Here is a 12,192-nt window from a genome sequence, read left to right on the forward strand (position 1 = left end):
ATTTTTTCTCAAAGAAACTCAAGCTGATTTGAGCTAGAGCTGTACACGTCAAAACTGTTCTGAAATATTGATCTCTTAGAAAGTGTTCGTTAATCACATGTATTCATTAGCCCACAGTATTATGATGATTAAATGCTCAATCTGATGATAGTCTTCTCACAACCTTACTCAATTTCTTGTCTATTTACTTTTAAGCATGAATAAGCGAAGTAATTGCTTGTGTTCACGCCCGGTAACAATGAACAGTAATCGGAAAAGGAATGTTTGCAATGTTGGGAAACACTTTTGGTAACATACGCCGCAGTGGGGTATAAAGAAGAACGAAAAAGTCGTGGCTGAGAATGGAAGTCATTGCGAAACCAATTTTCAGTTCACGCAAGATCTAATGGTAAAATTCAATATTTCAACTCTATTGTAGTGTCACAACGATGTTAAAGTAGCAGTATGTATACGTAATGCAGATTAAATATGATAAGTAATCAGCCTAATACAGAATAAAAATAAGCTGCGGGGTGTGTGAAACTGCAGATTAAATATGATAGATAATCAGCGTAATACAGAATAAAAAAGAAGCAGCGGGGTGTTTGAAACTTGTGATGGGAAAAGACAGTAAAGAGAATTACTAATGAGATATCATTGCGAAACCAATTTTCAGTTCACGCAAGATCTAATGCGAAAATACAATATTTCAACTCTACTGTAGTGTCACAACGACGTTAAAGTAGCAGTATGTATACGAAATGCAGATTAAATATGATAAATAATCAGCCTTATACAGAATAAAAAGAAGCAGCGGGGTGTGTGAAACTTGTGATGGGAAAAGACAGTATAGAGAATTACTAATGAGATATCGATAGTGAGAGGGTTAAAATTGTAATTCTTTATTCTGGAGTCAAGTGATAGGTAGACAAACTTATCAGAGGGTTGGTGTTACCCACACAAAGCACAAAATTCTCGCAAGTGGAAGGGAGAATTAAAAAATTGGAGGATTAAACGGCCAAACAAAAGCAGGAATTGTCCTTTTGTTAAGATTCAAACTATGAAATTTTGTTTACCATTGTAAAACACTTTTGAAACTGTTAGCATGACTTGAATATTTTTTCCTTTGCAGGGTGAAACTAGACCCTGTGAGCAGGGTAACTAGGATACCTGGATGGGACTGGATCCCTGGGATCAAGTGTAGTGATACTACAGGTGTTGGACCAGTAGACTAGTGAGCTCAAGTCTGGCCAAGGGCATACATCTTTTTCAAAGAAGGTTGTCATCAGGCGATAGGTTATAGGTCATTCCAAGACGGAAAGGAGTCATGGGTATACAACTCAGTAAATAGTTCTTGCTGAGTGTTGTACATTGGTTTCTTAACTGGATAACAGTTTTCTGTATAGTATTCTGTTACAAACAGAGCAAATATAATATGGACCTTCCTTAACCTTACTTTAAAAAGCTGTGATCCAATGATCTAAATCATGTTGAACTGAGTTTCTATGGGCTTCCCTATTAGCTTGGACTTGTGATATAATCTTATCTTCGTCTTCAGGATCCAGTGTCATATACCATTCTGCTCTGCCAGAAAAAAGTTTTCCATTTTCTTTTCCGAAAGACTTTCTTTAATGCTCACAAAAACAGCCCGAAATCTTACCCGAGTCTTTTCGGAGTTTTACTCGTTACGGGCATGCTTCTGCCTCGCCATCATACCCACTACGGAGTCATGTGAGAAAGCACGTGCTGACCGAGTGGTCAGTGCATTACCAGCCTTGAAAGTAAATTTGCGGCACTGGGAAAGAAACCATTTGAGGAATAATATGCCAGACCCCGCTGGGATTGGAATTTTTCTAAAAGAAACTCAAGCTGATTTGAGCTAAAGCTGTACACGTCAAAACTGTTCTGAAATATTGATCTCTTACAAAATGTTCGTTAATCACATGTATTAATTAGCCCACAGTATTATAATGATTAAATGCTCAATCCGATGATAGTCTTCTCACAACCGTATTAAATCAAGTTCTTGTCTATTTACTTTTAAGCATGAATAAGCGAAGTGATCGCTTGTGTTCACGTCCAGTAACAATGAAGAGTAATCGGAAAAGGAATGTTTGCAATGTTGGGAAACACTTTTGGTAACATACGCCGCAGTGGGGTATAAAGAAGAACGAAAAAGTCGTGGCTGAGAATGGAAGTCATTGCGAAACCAATTTTCAGTTCACGCAAGATCTAATGGTAAAATTCAATATTTCAACTCCATTGTAGTGTCACAACGATGTTACAGTAGCAGTATGTATACGTAATGCAGATTAAATATGATAAATAATCAGCCTAATACAGAATAAAAAGAAGCAGCGGGGTGTGTGAAACTTGTGATGGGAAAAGACAGTAGAGAGAATTACTGATGAGATCTAGATAGTGAGAGGGTTAAAATTGTAATTCTTTATTTTGGAGACAAGTGATAGGTAGACAAACTTATCAGAGGGTTGGTGTTACCCACACAAAGCACAAAATTCTCGTAAGTGATATTCAATGAAGTGCATAGCAAGTGAAAGGGTGAATTTAAAAATTGGGAGATTAAAGGGCCAAACAAAAGCAGGAATTGTCCTTTTGTTAAGATTCAAACTATGAAATTTTGTTTACCATTGTAAAACACTTTTGAAACTGTTAGCATGACTTGAATATTTTTTCCTTTGCAGGGTGAAACTAGACCCTGTGAGCAGGGTAACTAGGATACCTGGATGGGACTGGATCCCTGGGATCAAGTGTAGTGATACTACAGGTGATGGACCAGTAGACTAGTGAGCTCAAGTCTGGCCAAGGGCATACATCTTTTTCAAAGAAGGTTGTCATCAGGCGATAGGTTATAGGTCATTCCAAGACGGAAAGGAGTCATGGATATACAATTCAGTAAATAGTTCTTGCTGAGTGTTGTACAGTTCTTTTCTTAACAGGATAACAGTTTTCTGTGTAGTATTCTGTTACAAACAGAGTAAATATAATATGGACCTTCCTTAATCTTACTTTGAAAATCTGTGATCCAATGATCTAAATCATGTTGAACTGAGTTTCTATGGGCTTCCCTGTGAGCTTGGACTTGTGATATAATCTTATCTTTGTCTTCAGGATCCAGTGTTATATACCATTCTGCTCTACCAGAAAAAAAAGTTTTCCATTTTCTTTTCCGAAAGACTTTCTTCAATGCTCACAAAAACAGCCCGAAATCTTACCCGAGTCTTTTCGGAGTTTTACTCGTTACGGGCATGCTTCTGCCTCGCCATCATACCCATTACGGAGTCATGTGAGAAAGCACGTGCTGACCGAGTGGTCAGTGCATTACCAGCCTTGAAAGTAAATTTACGCCACTGAGAAAGAAAACATTTGAGAAATAATCTGCCAGACCCCGCTGGGATTGGAATTTTTTCTCAAAGAAACTCAAGCTGATTTGAGCTAGAGCTGTACATGTCAAAACTGTTCTGAAATATTGATCTCTTACAAAATGTTCGTTAATCACATGTATTAATTAGCCCACAGTATTATAATGATTAAATGCTCAATCTGATGGTAGTCTTCTCACAACCTTACTCTATTTCTTGTCTATTTACTTTTAAGCATGAATAAGCGAAGTAATTGCTTGTGTTCACGCCCGGTAACAATGAACAGTAATCGGAAAAGGAATGTTTGCAATGTTGGGAAACACTTTTGGTAACATACGCCGCAGTGGGGTATAAAGAAGAACGAAAAAGTCGTGGCTGAGAATGGAAGTCATTGCGAAACCAATTTTCAGTTCACGCAAGATCTAATGGTAAAATTCAATATTTCAACTCTATTGTAGTGTCACAACGATGTTACAGTAGCAGTATGTATACGTAATGCAGATTAAATATGATAAATAATCAGCCTAATACAGAATAAAAAGAAGCAGCGGGGTGTGTGAAACTTGTGATGGGAAAAGACAGTAGAGAGAATTACTGATGAGATCTAGATAGTGAGAGGGTTAAAATTGTAATTCTTTATTTTGGAGACAAGTGATAGGTAGACAAACTTATCAGAGGGTTGGTGTTACCCACACAAAGCACAAAATTCTCGTAAGTGATATTCAATGAAGTGCATAGCAAGTGAAAGGGTGAATTTAAAAATTGGGAGATTAAAGGGCCAAACAAAAGCAGGAATTGTCCTTTTGTTAAGATTCAAACTATGAAATTTTGTTTACCATTGTAAAACACTTTTGAAACTGTTAGCATGACTTGAATATTTTTTCCTTTGCAGGGTGAAACTAGACCCTGTGAGCAGGGTAACTAGGATACCTGGATGGGACTGGATCTCTGGGATCAAGTGTAGTGATACTACAGGTGTTGGACCAGTAGACTAGTGAGCTCAAGTCTGGCCAAGGGCATACATCTTTTTCAAAGAAGGTTGTCATCAGGCGATAGGTTATAGGTCATTCCAAGACGGAAAGGAGTCATGGATATACAACTCAGTAAATAGTTCTTGCTGAGTGTTGTACATTTGTTTTCTTAACTGGATAACAGTTTTCTGTGTAGTATTCTGTTACAAACAGAGTAAATATAATATGGACCTTCCTTAATCTTACTTTGAAAATCTGTGATCCAATGATCTAAATCATGTTGAACTGAGTTTCTATGGGCTTCCCTATGAGCTTGGACTTGTGATATAATCTTATCTTTGTCTGCAGGATCCAGTGTTATATACCATTCTGCTCTACCAGAAAAAAAAGTTTTCCATTTTCTTTTCCGAAAGACTTTCTTCAATGCTCACAAAAACAGCCCGAAATCTTACCCGAATTTTCGGAGTTTTACTCGTTACGGGCATGCTTCTGCCTCGCCATCATACCCACTACGGAGTCATGTGAGAAAGCACGTGCTGACCGAGTGGTCAGTGCATTACCAGCCTTGAAAGTAAATTTACGCCACTGAGAAAGAAAACATTTGAGAAATAATCTGCCAGACCCCGCTGGGATTGGAATTTTTTCTCAAAGAAACTCAAGTTGATTTGAGCTAGAGCTGTACATGTCAAAACTGTTCTGAAATATTGATCTCTTACAAAATGTTCGTTAATCACATGTATTAATTAGCCCACAGTATTATAATGATTAAATGCTCAATCTGATGGTAGTCTTCTCACAACCTTACTCAATTTCTTGTCTATTTACTTTTAAGCATGAATAAGCGAAGTAATTGCTTGTGTTCACGCCCGGTAACAATGAACAGTAATCGGAAAAGGAATGTTTGCAATGTTGGGAAACACTTTTGGTAACATACGCCGCAGTGGGGTATAAAGAAGAACGAAAAAGTCGTGGCTGAGAATGGAAGTCATTGCGAAACCAATTTTCAGTTCACGCAAGATCTAATGGTAAAATTCAATATTTCAACTCTATTGTAGTGTCACAACGATGTTAAAGTAGCAGTATGTATACGTAATGCAGATTAAATATGATAAATAATCAGTGTAATACAGAATAAAAATAAGCAGCGGGGTGTGTGAAACTGGAGATTAAATATGATAAATAATCAGCGTAATACAGAATACAAAGAAGCAGCGGGGTGTTTGAAACTTGTGATGGGAAAAGACAGTATAGAGAATTAATAATGAGATATCATTGCGAAACCAATTTTCAGTTCACGCAAGATCTAATGGTAAAATTCAATATTTCAGCTCTGTTGTAGTGTCACAACGATGTTAAAGTAGCAGTATGTATACGTAATGCAGATTAAATATGATAAATAATCAGTGTAATACAGAATAAAAATTAGCAGCGGGGTGTGTGAAACTGGAGATTAAATATGATAAATAATCAGCGTAATACAGAATACAAAGAAGCAGCGGGGTGTTTGAAACTTGTGATGGGAAAAGACAGTATAGAGAATTAATAATGAGATATCATTGCGAAACCAATTTTCAGTTCACGCAAGATCTAATGGGAAAATACAATATTTCAACTCTATTGTAGTGTCACAAGGACGTTAAAGTAGCAGTATGTATACGTAATGCAGATTAAATATGATAAATAATCAGCCTAATACAGAATAAAAAGAAGCAGCGGGGTGTGTGAAACTGCAGATTAAATATGATAAATAATCAGCCTAATACAGAATAAAAATAAGCAGCGGGGTGCGTGAAACTGCAGATTAAATATGATAAATAATCAGCGTAAAACAGAATAAAAAAAGAAGCAGCGGGGTGTTTGAAACTTGTGATGAGAAAAGACAGTAAAGAGAATTAATAATGAGATATCATTGCGAAACCAGTTTTCAGTTCACGCAAGATCTAATGGGAAAATACAATATTTCAACTCTATTGTAGTGTCACAATGATGTTAGAGTAGCAGTATGTATACGTAATGCAGATTAAATATGATAAATAATCAGCCTTATACAGAATAAAAAGAAGCAGCGGGGTGTGTGAAACTTGTGATGGGAAAAGGCAGTAAAGTGAATTACTGATGAGATATCGATAGTGAGAGGGTTAAAATTGTAATTCTTTATTCTGGAGACAAGTGATACGTAGACAAACTTATCAGAGAGTTGGTGTTACCCACACAAAGCACAAAATTCTCGCAAGTGGAAGGGAGAATTAAAAAATTGGAGGATTAAAGGGCCAAACAAAAGCAGGAATTGTCCTTTTGTTAAGATTCAAACTATGAAATTTTGTTTACCATTGTAAAACACTTTTGAAACTGTTAGCATGACTTGAATATTTTTTCCTTTGCAGGGTGAAACTAGACCCTGTGAGCAGGGTAACTAGGATACCTGGATGGGACTGGATCCCTGGGATCAAGTGTAGTGATACTACAGGTGTTGGACCAGTAGACTAGTGAGCTCAAGTCTGGCCAAGGGCATACGCCTTTTTCAAAGAAGGTTGTCATCAGGCGATAGGTTATAGGTCATTCCAAGACGGAAAGGAGTCATGGATATACAACTCAGTAAATAGTTCTTGCTGAGTGTTGTACATTTGTTTTCTTAACTGGATAACAGTTTTCTGTGTAGTATTCTGTTACAAACAGAGCAAATATAATATGGACCTTCCTTAATCTTACTTTGAAAAGCTGTGATCCAATGATCTAAATCATGTTGAACTGAGTTTCTATGGGCTTCCCTATTAGCTTGGACTTGTGATATAATCTTATCTTTGTCTTCAGGATCCAGTGTTATATACCATTCAGTCTAATGGTAGTAGTGTTGTTCAATAGGTTGCATAGAGTATATGCAGTTTGGTTTCATATTTATGATTTTGCTTTTTTCAACAAGTGTACTTTTTATCAACTAAGACATTGACATACTTAGCATACAAGGCATACAAGGCTTTCATGGCTTTCATGCGTTTGCAACACAATCTGTTCCAGAAAATACCGCTCAATAACATCTTTTAGTGTGGATTGGCCACGAACAATACGACTTGTGTATGCATCTGTAAGTATATCGAGCGTTTGCACCATAGAGCTCCAGGTAATTGTAAACAAAGATATTACACCTCCGTTTCCAAAGCAACAATCCCAGAACAAATACAAAATGGCTGACAAAAGAGTTTTATAAGCAAAAATCTCGTGTTTCATCATGTGACTCGGCCCTGTCCATGCACGACGTCAATCATCATCAAGATAACTCACGTGATCAGCATGTGAACACCTTTACCCTCATTGGATCACAGTTAGTTGTCATGGTGTTGAGGGCCCAATGACCACTGGGTACTATCGCGTAATTTTTCCATTTTGTGGCAGGGAAAAAAAAAAAGATGACAAAAAAACAAAGGCATTTTATGACTGGGCTACCACAGGTATCCCAGTAAAAAGCCAGTGAGCACAGTAAGCAAAGGTAGCCTTGTGTTGTCCAGCTATCTGTTTTGAAGTCAAAATTTTTTAGATGAAATTGCACCAGTTCCATTTTTAATCCTTCTGAAATTGAGATGTAATTTTTGTACAGAATTTTAGTATCTGTGCCTAGAACTTTATATAAAATTGGGATGTGAAGAAGGTACTGTTCATGTACATTGGTTTCTGTTTGTATTTGATATATTGATAGAGAAATTTATATTTTTATCATGAGTAAAGTGATAGAGTACATGTTTGTTAATGTCTTGGTATAATATATGAAATAATCATTCTTGAAATAATCAGAATGTAATGATTTTCGGACATTGTTTAAGGAGGGTGTACAATTTTAATTTCATTATTTAAGCACCAGTGGTACAGTTCATTACTTATCTTTGATTGGACGGCACTGAGAAACGCAGACATAAGAAGTGGAAATTGCATGTAAAGAAGTCAAAATCAATGGAAAACTAATATATTATAAATTGAAATTACAATATGCCCAATCTAATGTAAATTTTGTGAGTGACTTGCTAATCAATGGCTTGAACTCTCTTTATCCTGACATGTAAACTCATAGTATTGAAGGTATCAATTGTGCTTCAGTTACTGATCAGTGTTTTTAGTTCAATGTTATTTTATTTTGTAGACAAAAATTAACACACCTTGCTGTCACTCTTAAAATGAATAATATCAAATGAAGAAACTTAAGCCTACATTCTCTCTAAATTTAATGCAAACTTGTGCTTTAGAATATATATCTGCTGCATTGATTATTTTGGTTAAAATTAAAAAAATTCTCAAAAAACTGTCCAAGCTAATAAGTTCAACTAAATACAAGTGTAGTGCCTTTTCATTTTCAAGTGTAGGACTGACTACTCAAAATACATCAAATATTTTAGCTCTGGTGTGGTTTTTCTGAAAGTATCCATGTGATTATGGGCTGTTTGGCATCATGTGACCACACAGGTAGAGCATGACATAGATATTCCCTACTGCTCTGTTTTTAAAGCCTATGTCCAAATAGTGAAAGTCTTTCTGTGAAGGTTGATTCTTGATTATATTGAATTGCTATGGTTGCAGTGGAAGAAAATAATCCTATTATGTAATCTGCATGCTACACAAATGTTCTTTTTATTCCATTCTTACCCTAAAACCTAAATTGCCAAATATCCTCTACTTTTAAACGTTACATCTTAGTTCTTTAAGTGTTTATACATGTATCATCCTCCCTTGTCATCTAAGAGGATTCTCTTAAGCTGGACTTCAGTCATCAAAAACCAAGAACTTTCCACCACTGACCTTGCTCAACTTGGACAGTTTTGTTCGATGGCCATCCATAAAGGTGTCAACCACCTCTATGCTCTCTAATTCCATTGGATCCACTTGGTAGGGGTTCTTAGACAATACGAGCAGATCTGCTTTCTTGTTCACCTCTAAGCTACCCAATTCATCATCTTTGTGGATTTGCCAGGCTGCATTTATGGTGTAAGCCTTCAAGGCCTCATGGATGGCACACGGTATTCTGGGCCATATACAGTCTCCTTATCATCCCTGCGAGTCCGAGTAACTGCCGTCTTTAGGTTTGCCATAGGAAGAGGCCCAGGCCCTGGAAAAGCTGGATGATCCTAGTGAATGGACCAAAGAAGACCATGTTTGCTTGCTTCTGATAAGGGTGTCCAACGGTCGGTTCGTTCTCTCCCAAAGATGTATTCTGCATATGCTTTCGCATAGAAATAAAGATGACACACAAAGAAGGACAAGGCAAGCTTGAGTTATCCAGCCCGTGCAATGGTATCTACGGTGGCCAATCCAAGATGTTCAATGCGGTGACGCGTGTCCTTGGGATCTTTGCTTATAACCTGTTGGAAACAGCACGTGAAAAAGTGAGTGAGAGGGAAGTTAATCCTTAAAGTCCCACTAGCAACCAAGAGAGAATTTCTCCTTTCACATCAGTACGATATCAAGCAGACAAGTAATGAGAATTTAAAAAGTATCAATCAGGGGATTATTGGTTGATCCAATTCCAAATTCTTCAAACTAACATCAGATGAATTGTATGGCAGACAGTAAAGATAATTACTAATGAAATCTTGGGAGTTAAAAGGTTCAATAAAAAACAGAGTTGACTGTTGGGTGAACATTTGGTGCATAAATCGACTGCGAGGAACCTTGTTGTCTCAGTCTTTACAGCTTCATTATGGCTGTTCATTGTTCTTTAGGTTGCACTGAATATACATACATAGGAATGCTGAGTGCAGGAGGAGTTTTGTGTTGATGACAGGAAATGACTGCTGTCTGCCCTCAAGAACCATACTGCCCAATGGTGCTTATATGTTTTTCATGTTACCCAGGTGCGTGTATTTTCTTCCAAGGCGGATAATGCACTGACCGCTCGAGCAGCAAGTGCTGCGAGGTCATGGAAGAGTGAGTACCATGGAGTTCGATACTAAAGTCGGATCGGAAAATAAAATTAATAGCAAACATAACATGAGACCCGAAAGCTCTCGAGCCCGAGACCTTGCCGGGTTCGGAAAAAACACTTTTGAAACTGTTAGCATGACTTGAATTTTTTTTCCTTTGCAGGGTGAAACTAGACCCTGTGAGCAGGGTAACTTGGATACCTGGATGGGACTGGATCCCTGGGATCAAGTGTAGTGATACTACAGGTGTTGGACCAGTAGACTAGTGAGCTCAAGTCTGGCCAAGGCCATACACCTTTTTCAAAGGTTGTCATCAGGCGATAGGTGATAGGTCATTCCAAGACGGAAAGGAGTCATGGGTATACAACTCAGTAAATAGTTCTTGCTGAGTGTTGTACATTTGTTTTCTTAACTGGATAACAGTTTTCTGTGTAGTATTCTGTTACAAACAGAGCAAATATAATATGGACCTTCCTTAATCTTACTTTGAAAAGCTGTAATCCAATGATCTAAATCATGTTGAACTGAGTTTCTATGGGCTTCCCTTTTAGCTTGGACTTGTGATATAATCTTATCTTTGTCTTCAGGATCCAGTGTTATATACCATTCTGCTCTGCCAGACAAAAGTTTTCCTTTTTCTTCAGGATTCAATGACTTATACCATTGTGCTCCTGTATGCTTTTGTGTAGAATTGAGGGAGTTAAACCATTCTGCTCTCTTTTGTTTTTGTGCAGTATCCAGTGATTTATACCAAATTGCTCTCCTAGACAAAAGATTTCGTTTTTCTGTGGAACCAAGTGATTTATACCAATCTGCTGATTTGGACATAGGCTTTTCTTTTTCTTTAGGAACCAGTGATTTATATCATTCTGCTCTGTGAGATAAAAGCTTTTCTTTTTCTGCAGGATCCAGCGACTTGTAACATATTGCTTTATCTGCAGACAAAACGTTTTTTTTCATGGCAGGTTCCATTTGGGCATAGCTTTCTTTTTTCCTTTTTGCATGTAGTTCTTTCTGACTATGAGACTTACCAGTATGTTTTACCATTACCTTTTATCTTCCAGCATTTGACAAATTAGTTGAACATATAAATTTAATACAATATTCTACATCTTTACTCTGGAATTGTTTTTTTACAATATCCACTATTGACTGAATAAGAAAATCTGTTATTCATTTTTTTCAAATATATCAAGTGTGCCATTAGAACTGAATCTTATAATATAGTACTTCACACTTTTGCTTTTGTTTTCATATTATTGTGCTGAAAAATACAGCTGAAGCAATAATTTGAAATCCACATTGAAAACCCAACATTATCCTTTGTATTATCTGTGATTAACTTCTGAAGCAATAATTTGCTACCAAGAGATGTACAGCATAATTAATTCCTTGTTTCTCCAAATTAAAGGCAACATTAATATCTGCATCACATATTTGAAGTGTCCTTGGGAAATTGTTGATAGTCAGTGGATGGTTATTTGCCCTTGTGAACTGAATTACCAGTTTTCCTTTTTGCTCTGTTTTCGTGACTCATTGCTGTAATTTGTTTTGCTGTTTTTATTCTTACAAAACATTTTTGCAAGAGTTCCAATACTTGGGGATCATCCACACACGTTGCAAACATTTGGCATGCAGACAAGACAGACGTAGTCAATGTTCCCATCGAGAAAAAACACCTTTTAACTGACATCTTCAATTTACTTTATTTGAAACTCTGATCTGAAAATATTTTTTAAACAAGACTTGTTAGTAGTGAGAAGCACAAACCAAGTTTCCTTTCATAACTTAATTTTCTAAATGTCCCAATCACTGGATCTCCCAAAAAATATTACATCTCTTTATTTTTGGTGCAAAATACAAGTCCTTCTTTATATACAAATGAAAAGTGCAAGTCACACTTCAATAATAACAGCTCTAAAGTTTACTTGTTGTTCTTCTCTGTCTTTCAGCTATCAA

The 12,192-nt window shown here is 36.8% G+C and overlaps 1 protein-coding gene and 2 long non-coding RNA genes across 4 annotated transcripts; 2 read left to right on the forward strand and 1 right to left on the reverse strand.

Moving 5' to 3' along the window:
- The first annotated feature begins 3,593 nt into the window (after positions 1-3,593).
- On the forward strand, positions 3,594-5,395 carry LOC149044417 (uncharacterized). The gene is made up of 2 exons (XR_016188017.1): positions 3,594-3,787; positions 5,163-5,395. It is a non-coding gene; the product is annotated as an uncharacterized LOC149044417 (long non-coding RNA).
- Positions 5,396-8,429: 3,034 nt separating this feature from the next.
- Positions 8,430-11,927, reverse strand: LOC149044418 (uncharacterized). 2 transcript variants are annotated; one of them, XR_016188012.1, is made up of 2 exons: positions 10,053-10,184; positions 8,430-9,672 (listed from the first exon to the last, which is right to left on the reverse strand). XR_016188012.1 is itself a non-coding variant. In XM_089210786.1 (2 exons), exons 1-2 carry the CDS (start codon positions 11,059-11,061, stop codon positions 9,632-9,634), a joined length of 384 nt encoding a protein of 127 aa, XP_089066912.1. In that variant the 5' UTR covers positions 11,062-11,927; the 3' UTR covers positions 8,430-9,631. The 2 variants fall into 2 exon arrangements, 1 of the variants encoding a protein (XP_089066912.1); XM_089210786.1 differs by lacking the exon at positions 10,053-10,184 and adding an exon at positions 10,719-11,927.
- Positions 8,776-10,164, forward strand: LOC149044419 (uncharacterized). Its single transcript, XR_016188013.1, has 2 exons — positions 8,776-9,696; positions 10,033-10,164. It is a non-coding gene; the product is annotated as an uncharacterized LOC149044419 (long non-coding RNA).
- Positions 11,928-12,192: the final 265 nt, after the last annotated feature.

The sequence above is a fragment of the Pocillopora damicornis genome, chromosome 6 (assembly GCF_964200805.1).
Source record: "Pocillopora damicornis chromosome 6, jaPocDami1.2, whole genome shotgun sequence".
NCBI classification, from domain to species: Eukaryota; Metazoa; Cnidaria; class Anthozoa; order Scleractinia; family Pocilloporidae; genus Pocillopora; species Pocillopora damicornis.